At 41.3% G+C, this 20,488-nt stretch overlaps 1 protein-coding gene across 1 annotated transcript in view; it reads right to left on the reverse strand.

Annotated features, from left to right (window-relative positions):
• MED12L (mediator complex subunit 12L) overlaps positions 1–20,488 on the reverse strand; it is a 322,651-nt gene that overhangs the window by 249,396 nt on the left and 52,767 nt on the right. Inside the window, exons 5-7 of the mRNA XM_021685957.1 lie at positions 5,122–5,291; positions 2,634–2,744; positions 1,329–1,598 (exon numbers count right to left, since the gene is read on the reverse strand). Coding sequence (XP_021541632.1) covers positions 1,329–1,598; positions 2,634–2,744; positions 5,122–5,291 — 551 coding nt within the window. The remainder of the gene's footprint in view (positions 1–1,328; positions 1,599–2,633; positions 2,745–5,121; positions 5,292–20,488) is intronic.

Consider the following 20,488-nt stretch of genomic DNA (forward strand, 5'->3'; position numbering starts at 1 on the left):
CACAGGTCGCGTCTCACTGCTAACTCTTTGAGTAATCTCACCCCCTCTGGAGGTTTGGGTGAACCTAGTGGCCCTGAGTGATTCAAATCCACACATCTGGCCGGTTGTCTCCTCAACTTCAGAATGAGACATGTCATAACCTCTTCAACATATCCACTTAGTGATCTAAGGGATAAAAGAACTCAACATAGTCCAAACACGAACTTACCTAGACTCTCCCAAACTGACTTCCTGGCCTTGTCTCTCTCTCCACCCCCCCACCTCACCACTCCCACAGTTCTTCCCTCTAATGTGGCCAAAACAATCTAACTAAACCACACAACCGACCATGTCATTTCCCTGCCTAAAACCCTGCAATGGCATCCCAATCATAAGACACATATAGGGAATCTTCTATGCCCTGACCCTTCAACAGGCTTTATGCTTTATGTTCCACTAATACCAACTGGCACACACAATGACTAATAGACCTTCTGGCCCTTTTCTCACGCTGTTCCCTCAACCAACCGTTTTTAGCACCTTTTATATTAAAAAAAGAAAAAAAAACCTCCTATTATAATAAGCACTAGTCAGGGCCACTTCCTTCAGAAAGCCTCTCTGAATTCTGGGTTGAACTGAAGTTCTGCTGCTCAACTCCCTTAGTCCCCTGTGCATCTTCCATCAGCCTTTGCCAACGGTATACGGACACTGTCCATTTACAAGCCTGTCTTCCCCACAAGACAATAAACGCTACCAGAGTGAAGAATATGTCTTTATGGCCAGCCCTGCCCTGAAGCCCTGTAGTAAAGAGAAGGACACAGTAAGAGCCCAAGAAACGTGACCTGAACATAAGCTGGGAGCTCCTCGAGGACAGGGCTGGATCTCATTCCTGACAGTATCAGCCCAGTGGCCTACATGCTACTGGACACTCAAGGACCGCATAAGCAGTGATGCTTGGCAGAGGAACAGAGCCTGATAAGTTACCTGGATTTTAAAGAAACAGAGAAGGATGGCAACCAACTAAGATGCGGGCTGTGGAAGCTACGGAACGCTGCATGGAGGAACGGTCTTTCTAGAAGAGAAGTGATATAGCAGACTTATTCTCTGGGTTCCCTGAGGGTTTTATCATTGAACTGCTGCATGGCATACTGAAGGACGACTACAGTAACTTTCTTCTACACAGAAGTAACAGGTCTTCCACAGAGAAATAAAAACATGAGATGTCACTTTGTCAATTACTTGGGTGAGGAAGAAACTGGAGTGTGACGTGAAAGTTGAAGGTGCAATTCTCAACTCCGTTGTTTCCTACACTGAATTGTAACAGAAAATAGCAAGGACCAGGGACTTACCTGCAGCATACAACTAAGTCCATAAACCAGGGGGCCATGCTGTGCACAGGACAGGAAGTCTGAGAAGGCCAGCTGCACGGGACTCATGACAGGGCCAGGGGGTCCAGGGCTGGGGGCCCCGATGCTTGAGTTGTTTGGTCCTATCATCATGTGGGGCGAGTGCACAGCAAGGAGGCTGGGACTATCGCTCAGCAGCAAGGCAAGACGCCGGGCACAAAAGTAGGCAAGACGACGAGACAGGTAAGCCGACTGAACAAACTCGTCCGAATACTGAGAAGCACAAGGACACCAGGCTTCAGTCACATCTGATGCTAGTCAGTGAAACAACTATTTTAACACAGACTTTTTTCATTAAGGAAAAAAAAAAAAACCCTTCAAAAGTACTGTAGAGACCAGTGCCATCCAACAGAAACAATGCAAGCCACATACTTAAAGTTTTCTAATAGCCATTAAAAAAAATAACAGGCAAGATTAAAAAGAGTAATGTCTTTTCTCTAGCCCATTATGTCCAAAATGCTATCATTTCAACAGGTGATCAACACAAAAAGATTTAATGGGATATTATACACTTTTTTTCTGAACTAAAGCTGAAATCTGGTGTGCATTTTACACTAAGAGCACACCTCATATTGCACTTGTCACATTTTAAGGGCTCAAAAGCCACATCTGGCCAGTGGTTACTCCAATGACAGCACGGGCACAGACTGTCACAGGGAGAATACGCAGGACACTAGCGCAGTGTAGTCCCCAGGGGGGCACTAGGGAGAGGAAGAGAATCACTTTTCACTACATACTCTTGCATAGCGCTTCAATTATCAAGTTCAGGTACTAGTGTTTCAAGAAAATTCTCTTTTTTCTAAATAAATTTTCTCCAAATAATCCAAATTTTAACAGATCTTAGAGCAATCATTAAAATAGGAAGTTCCCGGCCCCAGGGACTCAAAGAACATCAAAAAATACAGAAGACCCTCTAATCCTTAAAAAAGAGATGATTTGTTTTCACAGAAATCTGTGTGAATCAGGAAACAGTATTTAAAAATCTATCTGCTTAGCTCAGTGATGGGAGAAATCGGGGTGGGGGGGAAGGTGAGAATACTTTAGAAAGACAGGTGGTTAAAAACTACGAACATGGACAACATAAATAATTGGCTTTTGATCACTTCATGTGTTGTAGCATCAAGACATCCCTCCCTTCCATTCCAAAAAGAATTTTTTTCCTCTTCCCCATCCACATACTTAGTCATCCTTCTCAGACTCACTTCTTGCCCATAAAAATCAGTGGGCTCAGGGTCACACATACTATACCTGCAGCATTAGTGGTAATAAGAGTTTAAGAAGATCATCATCCATTGGTCTGATCTTTTCTAAAACATCCAAGATCCATGTCAAATATTCATGTTTCTCTAGCATTCCTTCCTTCAATGAACAAAGAAAAGTTACACTGATAACGTTAAAGCAAAACCAATTAACATTCAAAAAAGAGCACTATTACTCTTAACTCTTATGCTTAAGTATAATTTTACTATTATTATTTTTGTTGTTGTAGTAAAAATACAGTCTCCTGGATCACAGTCCAAATTCTAAACAAAACAAAGACCCAGTGTGATTCTGTGTGGTCGGTTTGGGGTGAGTATTTTTGTTGTTTTTGCTTTTTTTGGTAATCTGCTTCATTCTAAACTGAAAAAAATTAATTCCTACGAGAAAGGAAATTCAGAAGCTTTCAAACTCCCAGGGCATGTCGAGCGCCTGGCTAGATTTCAGGGGTGTATGAACTTATACTCACAGGAGAAAACTTGTCCAATGGTGCAAATTATGAAGAACAAAAGCCCCCATCATACCAGCATCTCAGCAAGCAGCTGAAAATCCCATCATATCTAATGCTCTCCTAATAACCCCTGCCTCTATCCTAAAATGAATTTCAGATACTATAACCCAGGTATAAAATATAACCTTAAAAATCAATATAATGTCCTAATTAACCATTAACATAAAGAAATGAAAAAAATTTATTAGAAAATAATGTATACATATTCCAACATAACTACACTAAAAGTAACAACACACCTCAAGTTTCCAAAATGCCTCACAGGGGTGGCATAGCGCCTCTTAACATAAGCGCCATTAACATTTTCATCTATTACCTTCATATAAACACACATGCATTCATATAAATACACAGTTCTTCTATGACAGTCTACGCATGTATGTATTTAATGTCATGTTCTAGTTTTGTATTATGATTCACATCATGAAAGAATCTTCAAAACAGAAACAAAAAGATATGTTTTCTGGGAAAGACATATTTTTATGGTCACTGTGGCAACAAGCTTAGTAGTAAATATGAACTCCTACTTTATTCCTAGCAACATTTTCATACCTATTTATCACCAGTGTTCCACTATCATGATTATCAACAATTTGTGTGAGAATATACTGATAAATTATAGCTTCAGTATTTAAAAGATTACAGTGTCACCACACTGACGTGATATCAAGGTATCCACTTGCTGCTCATTTCTAATTTTTAAAAAGCTTAAAATCAAAGAGTTAAAAGGTTAGTCACAGAAAAAGTTCAATTTAAAATTTTAAGACCTGTGATGTGAACTTTAATAAAGAAATGAAAAAAATGGAATTTTGTATTTAAGGCAGAAGAGATGGCAAATGTAAGGTTCAAAAAAAATAAATCTTTCTAAACATGACTTTCAATGGCTACGTCATATCCATCCTCAAGATGTTTTTGTGTATTTACCCATACCCTTATTTCTGCACAATTTCCTCATGTTTCAGAATATGGCCAATTAAAATACAATAAACTTTTAAATTTAAACATTAATGTCCCAATTAAATTCATCTGTTTAGGACCCAACTGCCTCCTATAAAGGAGATACGGATTTCAGTGTTCCCAATACATAAAGTAATCCTTCCAAAAATATTAAGCATGTTGAGAGACACTTTTTTCAAAGATGTGGACTAAATCCTCAGCTCAATAAAAGTCATAAAGGCTCAGAGAAGGTACCAAGGTAGTCCTCTGCTAAATGGAACTAGGATTTATAAGATGGTTTTTAACTGACTTAAAACTAACAATGCTACTTCCCAAAGAACCGGGCTTACTTTAAACTCTTAGAAAAAGTCACTTACAACCTGGAAATTATAAAGTTCTAAGGGGAAAATTTTGAAACCACACATCCTTTTTACCCCCTTCCTCTCTGAACGAGATAGCAGGTAGTGAAAGTCTCTGCTAGTCATACAACTTCAACACATTTCTCCCTCCTTGCTAGGAAGAGGCAAATAATAGCACAAGCGCCCTCTTCTGGTCAATATGATTTACATCAGCTTGTCCGAAGAGCATTCAGGGCTTGCTCCGTGCCCTTACTCACCCTCCCAACTATATTTTAAACTGTCCGTGAGCCAAATTAAGACGACCCTTCTATGGAGAAACCAAGCCCTAATGGAGATCAAGGAGATAGGAAGCACCAACACAAATATTTTTTTGAATAATCGTATCCAAATTTTTCAAAATAAGAGGTTTGGAAGGGATATTTAATAGAGAAATTACCAAAAAATTAACAGCATCAAAAGAGCTAAGATCATTGAAAGCTGGAGATCAATATATAGAAGCGGCGGCTGTCATCTCGAGGCAAAGGTGGTACCGTGAGTACAAGTCAAGGTGAGAAATGTCAGAATGCTTTCTCTGAATGTATTTGGTTCATATAAAGATAGCGCTTAAACTGTAAGGACTTCGCTCTCTTCTTAAAAGCATGCTGTGGGGCCTTGAGGCTCTTGAGAAGGTTACCTGGAACATGTGAAAGGCCAGCTTCTCGTTGTACTCCCATTGCTTCATGGCCTGCTCCACATCCGGTGGCACCAGGACAGGACCATCCCCCGCGCTGGAAGCCACGTGGCAGAAGTCGGAAATCTTGGCCAGCTGCTCTCGGAGGTATCTGGTAGATATTTGTGTCCACTCTGCATTAAAAACAAACGAACCTAAATTTCTAGACATGATGAATATAAGAATTAACGTTTGCTCCCCGCCTTCTGATTAGCTTAAGGATGTACATACAAAACAAACATCTATTATAGAAAAGTGGTTTTGGCATGTGCAAACATTGTACAAAAAAGCACACCCACCCCAGGAAGGCAACGTGGACGGCCCTCCACCCCCCACAGGAATGTTGGCCAGCTTTTGGGTGGAGAAGGCAGCTCTCCCCGTGTGTCTCTGTGACTCTTAACGGAGGAGTAGAGATGCCTGCACTTGAGTTATGTGCATTTCGTGATGTTCCACGTTATGCTAACAACAGCATAAAAAATTTCAAAGCCACAAGCAGGAAACAGAGGAGGTGAGCACCTCAAAAATTTCAATTCTACTCCAAAGCAATTCAAAATCCTCCAAATGCATCTCTCCAAGTTGGATTTAAAACATGCCTAATTAAGATTTGTTCCATTTTTGTCCGTCTGTAAGAGGAGTGGCATTCACCACGGGCTGGCCCATGACAGCATCCTGACCTGCACTCCCCCTCCCCACACCCGCTAAAACACCAGCACGGCTGCCTCTTGGACAACCATCTGGACCTTCAATTATTCTACCAACACATGATACCTCAGAACTCAATCAGAAAGAGTAGTGAGGAACAAAAGGTAGGAGACTGGAAAGGAAATAGAAAAGTACCATTACAAAAAAAAAAAAAAAAATCACTAAAAATATTCAAAAATGTCTGCCAGAGGGGCACAAATTAAATCAGTGTGTTGCCTTTGGCAACCATGAGGGATGTGATGCCAACTTTAGCCCATTCTGTGGATAAAAATGTAATAATTGCATGCTCACAGCCAAATTTCCCTAAGGATTAGCGAAACAGCATTTCAGAAGAAACCACCCTACTGAAACATTACCACACAATGCTATTTTCCCATTATCCTGGCAACTGGCTCTCCCACCTTATTTTAAAGGAACCAATTTTGACAAAAGTAAGAGCAAAAACCTAACATCTGTTGGGGATTCAGGGTTTTGTTTTTATTTTTTAAGTACTCTTAAAAGTACTTGACAACATTACCCAGAGAGAACTACCGTTAAGTCTTGGTCTGAACCACTTACTCCTCACTGTGTCTTTTTTAAAATCAAAATTCAAATGCACATGTTAAACTCTAGTAATAAGCCAGTGCAAAAAGATGAACAGATACTAGGTCAACATTCTGTTCCTAATATAATATTGGTCTTCAGAAAGCACCACCAATAACAGATATTATCATTAAAATTAATCTACCGCCATTAAAAACATGACAGTAAATTATCAGTGTCATCATCTTCTGGTGCCCCCTTTATGGACTAATAGTCTCATGACACTTGTTTAACAAAACAAAATGCCAACCATCAGATGGGACAAGTTTAGCTTAGCTATAATAAGCAAAAACAAAAATAACAAGGATCCAAATCCTAGCTTTTGTGTGCCAAGCCTTGCTATTAACTCACTCTCAGTATGGTACCATCCTCAATACCGCACAGAATATTTTAGCCTCAGGAGCTAAAAATAACACACACATTCACACACCCCTACTTTGTCCAGGGTATATTTTCTTAAGATTGTTTCTTAAAATATGGAAGAAATATATGTTCACTACAGAAAATGTACAATGCAGATATGAAAAGAAAAACATCTGTAATCTCCTCACTCATAATTAAATATTTTAATATTTGTCTTTTCAGGTTTTTTTTTCCTTTATATGTGCTGGAATGTTTATATAAACATATGCGTTTCTTTAAAAAAATATGCTGAATAGGACATTCCACAATCTGAATGCCTTTGGGGATTCAAATGGAATGCAAATGTAGCCCTCTTAGTAGTGTGTTTTAATTCTAACTGGCATTAAATTATATCAATCAGGGAGATTCAGAGGTCTGAGACATAAGACAGTCTAGAGAGGATTAGTTTAAAAAATTAGGATGCACACAAAATTTTTATTAAAAATTAAAAACAGAGGGGCACCTGGGTGGCTCAGTCAGTTAAGCGTCTGCCTTCGGCTCAGGTCATGGTCCCAGGGTCCTGGGATCGAGCTCCGCATCAAGTTCCCTGCTCTGCGGGAAGCCTGTTTCTCCCTTCTCCCACTCCCCCTGCTTGTGTTCCCTCTCTCGCTATGTCTCTGTCAAATAAATAAATCTTTTAAAAAAATTAAAAACAGAAAATCGCAAATGGCCACCAGTACTCTACCCCTTAAGATTATTTGGATTCACTGACCACCCCCCCCACCCCCGCTTAGTTACGGCTGAGAATGAAGCTGAGCCCTGGGGGCAGCAGTGGCAGGACCCAGGGGAGTTTCTACCAAATGCCAGTCGCTTCAGCCCCTCCCGCCAGATCCTGATTTAACTGGTCTGGAGTAAGGGGCCCAGTTTCAGGTGATGAAAAGAAAAGAGGAATCATAGGGAAGATGGTGGGGATGAGGGGAATATTCAAAGGTGGAAAAAATGCAGACCATGGTCAAGGAGGCCACTCTGCAGGTGGCGCCGCTCTACATTCAAGTAGCTCTGAGGATACAGCCACATCATTTGTAGTTCATTGATACTGAGAACTTCAGGGCCATGAAGGCAGATGATCAGAAATTTATGCACATAAACATGACTGAGAGTGGCGTCAGGGGGCCAGGACTGAAAAGAATGACTGGTCCCTTTGACAAAACGCCCCCTAGCTCCCTGAATCCTCTGGTCACTACTGCCTAACCCCCCAAGACAGAAGGGGTTTCAGACTTCATGCAGCTCAATCTAGCATTGTCTAGATCCAGGCACAGCAGGCTTATGCAAGGCCCCACAGCTAGACCTGAAGTACACCACCCGGTGTGAGATGCCCCACTCTAGTACGTGAAAACACATAAATCGATAAACACATAAAGGTGAGAACAGAGATGTGCCAAGTTACATTAAAGATGATCCTCCTGGGCCTAGAATACCTGCAGTATTAAAAAGAAAACTGGGAGGAGCCCAGTAGGGAAGTAACATCCACCCTGGGGGCAAACACAGAGCATGCCAAGTGCAGCGGGGCTCAAGGAGAAGGTACCCTGGCCAGGAGACGTGAGTAGAGAACAACACAGGGCTGCATTTAGTGATTTTGGTAGAATGAACTTCGGAATAGGATGGCCCTGGTGCAAATTCTCATTCTGCTACTCGGCTGTGTGATGTGAAAAATGGTGTCTAACTTCCGCTAAGTTTCAATTTCCTCCTCTGCAATAGCAATCAATCTCTCTCTCTCTCTCCCTCTCTCTCTCTCTCTCACACACACACACACACACACACACACACACACACACACACAGAGTTACTGTAAGGATGAGTTACTTAGCATGATGCATGCAATGCAGAAACTGATCAACATGTGGTAGCTATCATCACCACATGATCGGGATGAAGAGTTTTTTGAAAACTCTCCCGTTCGATCTTGACTGTCAGAGGACAGCGCCTGTTGTCACTGATCTTAGACCCTGCCTCTGCTGCAGCGAGCTGCCAATGCCTAACATAATGCTCTGGATAAGTATTTATGAAATCAATCCACGTCAGTTTCATGATTCCAAAACCTTCAATGGATCTGCAATCCTTCATGAATTAAGGCCAAATTCCTTAGTTAGGACTTAAAATCATTTCAAATACTACCTACCATTAAGTAGCTACAGTTGCTTTCTCTCTCTACAGTTGCTGCTCTCTCTTTCTCGGGCCTATAATGCTCTTTATCTACCATACCTTCTCTACTCGCCTGTGTTCACTTGTGAGAATTTTTCTGGACCCAATTCAAATGTCAAATCGAATATGTAGCCTTCTTTGGTCTCTGGACACCAACCCACCACCTAAAGGGGCTCTCCCTCGGATATATCACAATTTCCTCTTTCAACCTCTCTTTCATCTCCATAAAACTATGCCTTACATAGTCAACATCTAAGTATTGACTTGAATCAATACACTGTAAGATGCTCCCAAAATAACCACTAAATCAAGTCACTCCCCAATTATTCTGCCTCTCAAATCTTCCTACAAACATCTTTGCTTTCTAGTTTAAACTCATCACTGCATACCTAGCTTTCAAACACCATCTAGGAAATGCCAAATTCCCTCTCTAGCATGCTCTGTCTTTATTATAGCCAATGCAACTAGAAGCAGCTAGTCAATGCACTTACAAAGGCCCGTGCAAATAGTGAACTTTCAATTCTCTTTAATAAACTTCCAATAAATATATATGTGTGTCCTTTAATTTTGTGAGGCTCATTTTTCCCAGCCAAAGTCTTTCCTCTGATATCAAAGCAAGCGGGAACTCACTCTGTAAAATAAATTCAATAGAGATTGTTTAAAAACTTCCACCAATCCCAGAGAGTTAGGTGCACATTTTTAAGGTGATCCACTTGATAAAGAACTTTAGTCAAAGAGGACAGTCTCCTTGAAGGAGAAACCTATATCCTAGAAAATTCTTCCTAGGTACACCACTATAATAAAAATTCTTGCCTCTCCACAGGGAGCAGGCTGCTTCTCAGAACTGTAAGACGTAGAGGATTTCATCAGCCTGACTTTGGTGCAGACTGAAAGGTGGGGAGAAAACACTTCAGTGCATGCAAGACACAAGCACATTCCACCTCTAAATACACAGTAAGAATGATTGGAAGATTTTCCACCATTTTTCTCACTTTTTTTTTGGTTGTTGTTAAAATGCTTTCTTGATCAAAGGACGCCATCAATAAAGTGGAAAGACAACCTACAAATTGGAAGAAAATATTTGCAAATCATGTATCTGATAAGAGACTTGGATCTAGAATATATAAGGAACTATTACAACTTGATAATAAAAAATGGGCAAATGATCTGAACAGACATTTCTCCAAGAAGATAAACAAATGGCCAATAAGCAGATGAAAAGATGCTCAACATCATTAGCTACCAGGAAAATAGATACCACTAGGGCAGTTATAAACAAAAAGACAAATAGTAACAAGTAGCGTTGAGGATGTGTATGAACTAGAATCTTCATGTATTGCTGGTGGGAATGTAAAATGATATAGCCACTGTGGAAAACAGTTTCACATTTCTTCAAAAAGTTAAACGTAAGGGCGCCTGGGTGGCTCAGTCGGTTAAGTGTCTGCCTTCGGCTCAGGTCATGATCCCAGGGTCCTGGGATCAAGTCCCACATCAGGCTCCCTGCTCTTCGGGAGGCCTGCTTCTCCCTCTCCCTTTGTCCCTCCCCCTGCTCTCACTCTCTCTCTCAAAAAAATAAAATCCTTAAAAAAAAAAAGTTAAACATAGAGTTACCATAAAACCCATCAATTCCACAACTAGTTATATTCCCAAAAGAAATGAAAGCACATGTCCACACAAAGATTTATAAACCAATGTTCATAGCAGCATGATTCACAATAGCCAAAAAGTGAAAGCAATCCAAATGCCCATCAACTGGTGAATGGATAAATAAAATACGTTATATGTACACAATGGAATACCATTTGGTCATGAGAAGAAATGAATGGAACGACTGACACATACTACAGCATGGATGAACCCTGAAAACATTATGCTAACTGCAAGAAGGCAGCTTCAAAGGACCACGTATTTATATGAAATGTTGAGAACAGGCAAATCTAGATTTACATTACCTAAAGCAGAGGGGAAGTTAGGGTAAATGGGGAGCAACTAGTAATGGGTACAGGATTTAAGGGTAATAAAAATGTTCTAAAATGTGGCCATGGCAAGAGTACACAATAGGAGGGGCACCTGGATGGCTCAGATGGTTAAGCACCTGCTTTCAGCCCAGGTCATGATCCCAGGGTCCTAGGATCGAGCCCTGTGTGGGGCTCCCTGCTCAGTGGGGAGCCTGCTTCTCCCTCTCTCTCTGCCTGCCACTCCCCCTGCTTGTGCTCTGTCAAAAAAAAAAAAAAAATTTAAAAAAAAAAAAAAAAAAAGGAGTACACAACAGGGAAAAGATAATCTCTTCAATAAATGATCTGGTAAAACTGGACAGCTACATGCAAAAGTATGAAACTGGAACACTTCTAACACCACACACAAAATAAACTCAAAATGGATTAAAGACCTAAACATGAGACCTAAAACCATAAAACTCTTAGAAGAGAACACAGGCAGTAATCTCTTTGACATCGGCTATAGCAACATTTTTTTTTAGATAGGTTCCCCGAGGCAAGGGAAACAAAAGCAAAAATAAACTATTGGGACTTCATCAAAATAAAAAGCTTCTGCACAGCAAAGGAAACCATCAACAAATCAAAAAGACAACCTATGGAATGGGAGAAGATATTAGCAAGTGACATATCTGATAAAGGGGTAGTATCCAAAAGAAACAAAAAACTTACACAACTCAACAGCAAAAAAAAAAATCTGATTTAAAAATGGGCAGAGAATATAAATAGACATTTCTCAAGAAGACATACAGATGATCAACAGACACATGAAAAGATGCTCAGCATCACTCATACTCAGGGAAATGCAAATCAAAACCACAATGAGCCATCACTTCACACCTGTCAGAATGGCTAGAATCAAAAACACAAGAAACAACAAGTGTTAGCAAGGATGTGGAGAAAAAGGAACCCTCTTGCTCTACTGGTGGGAATATAAATTGATGCAGCCACCGTGGAAAACAGTGTGGAGGTTCCTCAAAACATTAAAAATAGAATTACCCTACGATCCAGTAATTCCACCCCTGGGTACTTACCCAACAACTACAAAAACACTAATTTGAAAAGATATATGCACCCCTATGTTTATTGCAGCACTAGTCACAAATTCTGGAAGCAACCCAAGTGTCCACCAAGAGATGAATGGATAAAGATGTTGTGTAAATATATACAATAGATATTACCCAGCTGTAAAAACGGATGAGATCTTGCCATCTGCAACACGGATGGACTTAGAGGGTAGTGTGGGAAAGCGAAGTAAGACTGAGAAAGACAAATACCTTATGATTTCACACGTGTGAAATCTTGAAAAACAAATGAATTAACAAAAAGCAGAATCAGACCTATAAATGCAGAGAACAAAATGATGGCTGCCAGAGGGAAGGGCTGGGGGGTGGGCAGAATGGGAGAAGGAGCATGGGAGGTACGGGCTTCCAGTTACGGAATGAGTAAGTCATGGGAATAAAAGGTACAGCATAGGGAATACAGTCAGTGATATTATCATAGCAACATACAGTGACAGATGGTAGCTGTGGTGAGCAGAAGGTATACAGATGTTGAATCACTATGTTGTACACCTGAAACCAACGTAACACTGTATGTCAACTATACTCAAAAAAAATTTTTTTAAGACTTTTTTTTTTTTTTAAAGATTTTTATTTATTTATTTGACAGAGAGAGAGATAGCGAGAGCAGGAACACAAGCAGGGGGAGTGGGAGAGGGAGAGGGAGAAGCAGGCTTCCTGCCGAGCAAGGAGCCCGATGCGGGACTCGATCCCAGGACCCTGGGATCATGACCTGAGCCGAAGGCAGACGCTTAACGACTGAGCCACCCAGGCACCCAATTTTTTAAGACTTTAATTTTTAAGTAATCCCTACACCCAATATGGGGCTCGAACTTACAACCCCAAGTTCAAGAATCTCATGCTCCACCGACTGAGCAAGCCAAACACCCCCAAATAAAAATTTAATAAAAATTTAAAAATAAAATAGGGCCATGGTTTCACAACTCTGTGAACACACTAACCACTAACATACACTTTAAGTGACTTGTAAAGTATATTAATATCTCAATACAGTTGTTACATAATTTTTTTTATATTTTTATATAATTTTTTAAATGTTTTCTTCAAATACTTTACTATCAGTAAGAAATCACCTGCATTTCATGAAGTAAAAGACTATCCCACACTGATAAAAAGTAATCCACTGCAAGATGATATGATTTTGAGGGGGTCGGAACAGGGAGGAGGAAAAGGGGCAGAAATAAAAGTGTCCATGTGTTAATGGTTAAACCTGGGGTGAACAGTAATAGGGACTTAATTCTTCTGAATCTGTATATGTTTGAAACTTCCATAATAAAAGGCTTTAAAAAGTTAGTCAGTTGTATCCTATAAAATGATTCACAGAAAACCTGAAATTCCCTATTCAGCCACTATTCACTTGGGGGAATGGGGGGGGGGGAATCAGCATGCTGATTGGCAGCCTGGATAAAGAAGAGCCCAAATGAAACCCGCTGTCTCAGTGCGACATGAGATTGACAGAGTCAGCCCAATGGCTGGAATGTTGTGTTCTGCTGAATGGTCAGTTGGTGAAATCAGGCCCTCTGGCTGGAGAGCAGGAAAAACGGGGGGGTGGGGGGGGATGGCAGCGGGGGAGAGACCGTAGAAATGCTGTGGTGATAAAGTATGACATTTTTTCACGCTTTAAAAAAGTTCTCCTCTAACACAGAATTACCTGTAGAATACTGGTGTTTCGTGGCAAATACCCAATACCTGTTTTTGTCTGGATGAGTAATTTTACTGTTATTTTTAAGAAGCTATTTCTCTCTGGTTTTATTTACTGAGCGATGATATTAAGTACTCTTAACTGTAAGAACAAGGTGACTAGTCAAGATAGAATAAAACCATTTAGCTGCAAACATTAAATGCCGACCCTGGGCCAGAAGCTCCCCTTGGGGTCTGAGGCTACAAACAGTGAAGAGAAAGCAGCCCTGACCTGGGGCAATTCATCCTTGAGTCGGGGAGATACACAGGGACACAGAGATTGACAGCAGTGAGATTAAGCGCTCCGACACACCATGGGACACAGGTGAGGAAGCAAGTGGACACTGTAGCCAAGTCTTGAGGGACGGTTCAAAGGAGTTCCACACACACAAACGGCAGTGTGCAACGTGCCAGGTAATGAGGGCGCCAGAAAGGCAGAGGGAGAAAGGGCCGGTGAGGCTAGGTAGGTGGCCCAGGCCTGAGGTCCTCAAGCGCTAGTGCATGAAATGACCACCAGAGGGCGCTGGTTAAACACACAGCTATAGGTCCGACTCCAGAGATTGCAACCCCTGAAGTCTGCATTAATAACCGGCAGCCCAGATGACTCTGACCCTGGCAGTGACAAGCTATGGAGTTTGGTCTTTCATCACAAATGATTAAAAGCTGCTGAAGGATTTTAAGCAAAGGAATGATAAGATCAGATACGTAAATTAAGACCCTCTTAGATAGTTGTAAGGGAGACAAAATAAAAGAGGACTATGAAGTTCAGTAGGGAGATGAGCAAGGAGGGAACAAAGAAGAGGCAGGTAAAATGGTAACCAACCTGATACCGGAGAGAAGGAAAGAGAGGGGCAAGGCAGCTTCTGGATTTCTCAGCGGGGTGGTTGAGCCGATCCTGGTGCCATCGACTGAGATGTGAAATTGGGAGACTGAGCAGGGGAAGGGGCTAACTTCAGTCTGTTTTTATTAACTTTTTAATTCAACTTTGTACAGTTTTAACAAATATTACACAAAGATCTGACGTATCCTTTACCCACCTTCCCCAGATGCTAACATCTTGCAAAACTACAGTACAATATCACAACCAGGATACTGGCACAATCCATTGATCTTACCGGGGTTTCTGAGTTCAACCCTTGAATTTTAGGTGTCAGAGAGGTGTCATGGGAAAACATGTCCAAGGGGTGGATACACAGGTCTGACACTCAGAAAAAGGGTCAGGGTAAAGACACAGGTATGGGGACAGTTATCTTCTGTGATTTCAATGCCTTAAAGAATGTGATTATGACAACAGAAGTACCCACAGACACAGGGATAGGTAGGTTTATTCTGCACAGTTGGGGTACTGGTTGTGCCCTCACTGGATACCCAACCCGCCCCGTCTAAGCCCCCAGCATATGTTAACTCGCTTGGTGGTGGTGAAGAACATAGGCTATGAAGTCAGATGACATGGTTCCTGTCCCGGCCCCAGTCACTTGCCAGTTTGGGGATCTTGAGCAAGTCACTCAATCTCCAGGTGCCTCGGTTACTTGTCTATAACACAGGGCTGATAAGTGTACTGAGACTATAGGGTTATTTTGAGAATTAAGTGAGCTATATAACATGCTTAGAACTGTGGTGCATGCCCAGGAGAAAGCAAACATACATGATTCCCAGGCCCAGGCAGGCAGGAGCCCACACATAGGAAGGAAGTCACCTTAGGTGAAAGTAGGATCTCACTGGCCGAGGCAAAGAAGACAGGTAAGGAGGATTGGCTGCTGTGGAAAAGTCTATGGGTGTCAGTCAGGGTGGGAGTGAGCTAAAGGAAAATGGACAGAACTTCCTTCCTCTCTGAAGTTCAAGGAAGGATGGGCAATACTCCAAAAAAGATAAGGACCATTACAAGGCAATATATAAATAACTGCACAGTTGTGTGACAGACAGTTAATGCTTAGGGATTTCAGGGTAAAAAGAGACCAGACTGGCCAACAAAGGAAATGGGTGGCAAGGTCTCGGGCAGGGAAAGGAGGAAGAGGGGCTGACAGGGGAGGGCTGGTAGGAGCAAGAATTGCATCCCTAGGAAGCAAGTCAACTCCTAACCACGCCTTTCTTCATCGTAGGTGCTGGGGAGTATCTCATACCTGAGAAGAGCATTTGACACCTTCCTTGGTTTGGCCCTCTGGCTGTCAAGTCTCCAGTTTGTTTCCATGCTGATGTATACAATGCTAACTGTTGCATTTAGGGATTTTTCCAGTGGTCCTTTTTCCCTATCAGCCCCATACCAGCATCTGAAGCCAAGGCTCTTGGCGACCACAGAATCCAATTTTAGCCCCTAGAATAAGACTTTCTTATTCAACACATCAATCACCCCACTAACTTCTCGGCACAAGGACAGCTTCAGGGGTTTCCTCCTAACAGACGGGCACATACAAAACGTCTGCCCCAACAGGCTCAACTCCTTCTCAGGGGCATGAGAGAGCTGTCTGAAATTAATGCTGTGATTATCATACAGTAGGTTTCGCGAAGCTTTTCAGATTCCTGCATATACCTGAATGAGTAGCGGCCTTGGCCATGGTGAGATATTCCTAACATGGAGTAACAGGCACATTATTTTTACAAGTATTAAACTGGTGCATTTAATTAACCCCTTAAGACAGGTCCCCACAGCCTTACACATCTGAGACCAAGCCTGGAGTTTTATTGCCCCAGGGGAGGAAAGCTACAGCAACACAACGGACTCCGTGAGGAAACCACAGCTATGCTTCCCTACGTAGAGAACATACCTCTGTGCACAACTAAAGCTTCACGCGTAAAGGGATGGCTCCCCAAGGACCTGGGTGGGAGGAGAAAAGGAGGTGACTGGAGAAAGATGTTCACTGCCAACACAGTGGAGGCATCAGAACTACTTAAATTATTACACAGGACATTTCATTATCATCACTCCACTCCCAGCTTCTGCTAACAAGGAAGTGGTGGAAAGCCCTGATCATTTACGGAGCAAGATAAACTACATTTTCTTTGTGCACTTTGCATTGGAATTTAGTTCCATGATCAGCTTGGCTGGAGTCAAGTCTCTGCAGTAAAAGCACCACGTTGACTACTTAAGTCTTAAATGCAGTTGCCGTGAAGTCTGTACTTCTGAACAAGCTTTAGACAGGTGAGAGTCTTTCATTAGAGCACAAATACAAAAACTACAGACATCATATTGCCAAATAACCATGTAAAGTACCTCTAGACCAAAAAGCTCTAAAACATAAATATGCTTACACATGGCACAGACCAAGCAGACCCAACCCCATTATCCTCTCCTCCAGAACTCACCTGGTCTTATTTTTCTGGAGACCAAAGACTGATGCATGATATATTCATTTAACAAAATCTATTCACTTTAGCTGTGTTACTTTCACAAAGACATTCCAACGGGTAATTTACTGACCCTGGACTTAAATGTTTTCTATCCTGTCAATATATTCCAGATATCCCTTCATCCCAGATAATGGTGAGCTGAAACGAATTTAGAGCCACTTGATTCCAGGGATTTCATTTGAAAGACTATATATACTTCATCTCAAAATGACTCTGAAACTTAATGTCTTAAAAAAAAAAAAAAAAGAGAGAGAGAGAGAAAGAAAGGAAAGAAAAGAGCATTTCTATTCATTATGGAATTAACATTCCAGTGCGGATTGCAAAACACAAAAAGATCTAGCTTTCGTAAGTCATTACAAAGTTAGTAGTCTGGAACACTTTAAAAGAACAGGGCCACTATATGCCCAGTATGGAACAGGCACCGATTTTCTTAAAGGAACATAAGAACATACATTAAGGACATACATACAAATATATTTCAGAAGATACACAAGCAACTAGTAACAATTCCCTTGGAAGTGTTTGATGCGACAGCTGGGAAACAGTGTGGGGAACAACAGTGCTGTGAGAGACTTTACTATCCTCTTTGAATACTGTGTCTTATGGATAAGCTACTAAAAAAAAAAAATTTTCATTTCACACAAGCTGTTTTTTCTTAAAATTCCATTATGCTTTAAGCAATCAACCTGCAAGATGCACAACAAATAAAAACTCATTAAACGATGAGCCTTCTGAAGCACCTTCACACCTCACCCCAACACCACTCCGCACCCCAGCTCCACAGTCACCCCTCAATCCATATGAGCAGGTTGGAAATTCTGTAAAGCAAACAAGACCCAGAACCAGAAGTCCAGGATAGAATTCCTAGTTTTCCCACTTGCCCTGGATTTTCTTACCCTAATTTGTAAGCTGAAGATACCCAACTACCTGGGAAGATTTCATGAGGAGTGCCCCAAATGAAAATACAGGTTATCAGTCTGTAAACTACAAAAACTTCTAAAAGATATTTTTGTTGCATAATACATTCTAACATGCATGTACATTGTAAATGTACATGCATGAACCAATAGCTATGAAGAACAAAGAACTACAATATTAATTAAACTGGGATTCTGATTAGCATTTTCTCATAGAAGATGATTAGTTATTTCAAGCAGGAATCAGTATCAAAACTGACTAGAAAACAGAGAAACTGCTGAGTGGCAATGGGTTCTTAACAGTAAATCCAAGACTAGGTAATTCCCCCAAACCAACAAAACCAAAAGAAATGACAGCAGAAAAGATGAAGCAAATACAGTACACAGATCTAGAAACCTAACTTGTTTGCTCCCAGCTTGCCAGGAAGGAAGACAATTATCTAAGACCAAGAAATACATTTGAAGACGCAATAAAAAACAAAAACTTTCCTAATTTTTACTTAGAAGGCTAGACTTCTTTAAAGCCCGGCTCATATTTCACTCCTTCAGAAAACTTTCCCTAATTTTTCATCTCCCATCATTTCCTATATGATTACAGGTAATTATGTACTGCCGATTGCTCTCTGCTTTAGGGATGCATCTTTTTTTTTTTAAGATTTTATTTATTTATTTGACAGAGAGATAGAGAGAGAGCACAGATAGGCAGAGTGGCAGGCAGAGGGAGAAGCAGGCTCTCTGCTGAGCAGAGAGCCCAATGTGGGGCTCGATCACAGGGCCCTGGGATCATGAGCTGAGCCGAAGGCAGACGCTTAACCGACTGAGCCACTCAGGCACCCCTAGGGATGCATCTTCTCTCCACAAAAAAATTACAGCCCCTTAAAGGCAGACAGCACAGCCCCCATTTGGTTAAAATTCTCCACAGCATCTACCCCAATGCATAAAATCTTAATAAATCTTTTTCTTATTGAAGTGAAATATAAATTTTCTGAGTGCATTTTTCTAAGAAACTCAAAAGGATTCATGGGCAGACATTACCTTTAATTTCATCAAAAACTTAATGATCATACACACACACACACACACACAAACACACAAACCACCAGGACCACTATCACACACTAGCATCCGAACTTGAAACAAGCTGTAACACTTTACTTTGGAAAAAGCTGACATAGGTTTGCACAGAGCGAAGATAAATAATGCAGAGTTACACTGCAGCATATTAAACTTGATTAGAACTTTTTAAAGTAAACATAAAAATCAAAAATTAACAAAAAGAGTTTAATGTTAAAGATGAATTGGAAGTAAGAATATAAACTCCAGGGGTGCCTGGGTGGCTCAGTCATTAAGCATCTGCCTTCAGCTCAGGTCATGATCCCAGGGTCCTGGGATCCAGCCCCGCATCGGGCTCCCTGCTCAGCGGGGAGCCTGCTTCTCCCTCTCCCACTCCCCCTGCTTGTGTTCCCTCTCTCGCTGTCTCTCTTTCTGTCAAATAAATAAATAAAATCTTTAAAAAGAAAAAAAAAAGAATATAAACTCCAGGGGTGCCTGGGTGGCTCAGTCGTTAAGCATCTGCCTTCAGCTCAGGTCATGATCCCAGGGTCCTGGGATCGAGTCCCACATCGGGCTCCCTGCTCGGCGAGGAGCCTGCTTCTCTCTCTCTCCCACTCCCCCTGCTTGTGTTCCCTCTCTCGCTGTGTCTCTCTCTGTCAAATAAATAAATAAAATCTTTAAAAAGAAAAAAAAAAGAATATAAACTCCAGGGGGGCCTGGGGGCTCAGTCATTAAGCGTCTGCCTTCGACTCAGGTCATGGTCCCGGGGTCCTGGGATCGAGCCCCGCATCGGGCTCCCTGCTGCTCCGCGGGAGGCCTGCTTCTCCCTCTCCCACTCCCCCTGCTTGTGTTCCCTCTCTCGCTGTCTCTCTCTCTGTCAAATAAATAAATAAAATCTTTAAAAAGAAAAAAAAAGAATATAAACTCCAAAACGTATGCACAACATACACAGATATGTATGTCTCCATCCATCCATTGACAGAGCTTAGATGCCATACATTCTAGTACCGATGAGCACCTTCAGCATCCAGATCTTGCCTTCTAAATACTGTTTCCCCATTAGAAAGAAGTACAGCTCCTTGGAGAAATAACTGTCTGCAGATCTGAGGCAGAAAAAGTATAAGATGACCTGGGACGTCTTTCTGTGCCAAAAAACAAGATAGTGTTCTAAGACAAAAAGGTGTCATGTCAAAAAGGATACAAAAAGCTTGAAACTTCTTCCACTGGCCAAATTTTTGGACAATCTGAACACTAAAATGAAGAATGAGTGTAACTGGCTGTAAAATACTGAACGAATAAAAAGCCATGAGTCCATCACAACGACCAAAGGTAATTTTTTTAAATAAGAAAAAAAATAGAGAAACTGGTTTACCACCACTAACCATGTAATTACAGCAATTCTTACTCTGAAGATTGATAGTCAAAGGAAAGG

Source organism: Neomonachus schauinslandi, chromosome 1, assembly GCF_002201575.2.
Source record: "Neomonachus schauinslandi chromosome 1, ASM220157v2, whole genome shotgun sequence".
Taxonomy (NCBI): domain Eukaryota; kingdom Metazoa; phylum Chordata; class Mammalia; order Carnivora; family Phocidae; genus Neomonachus; species Neomonachus schauinslandi.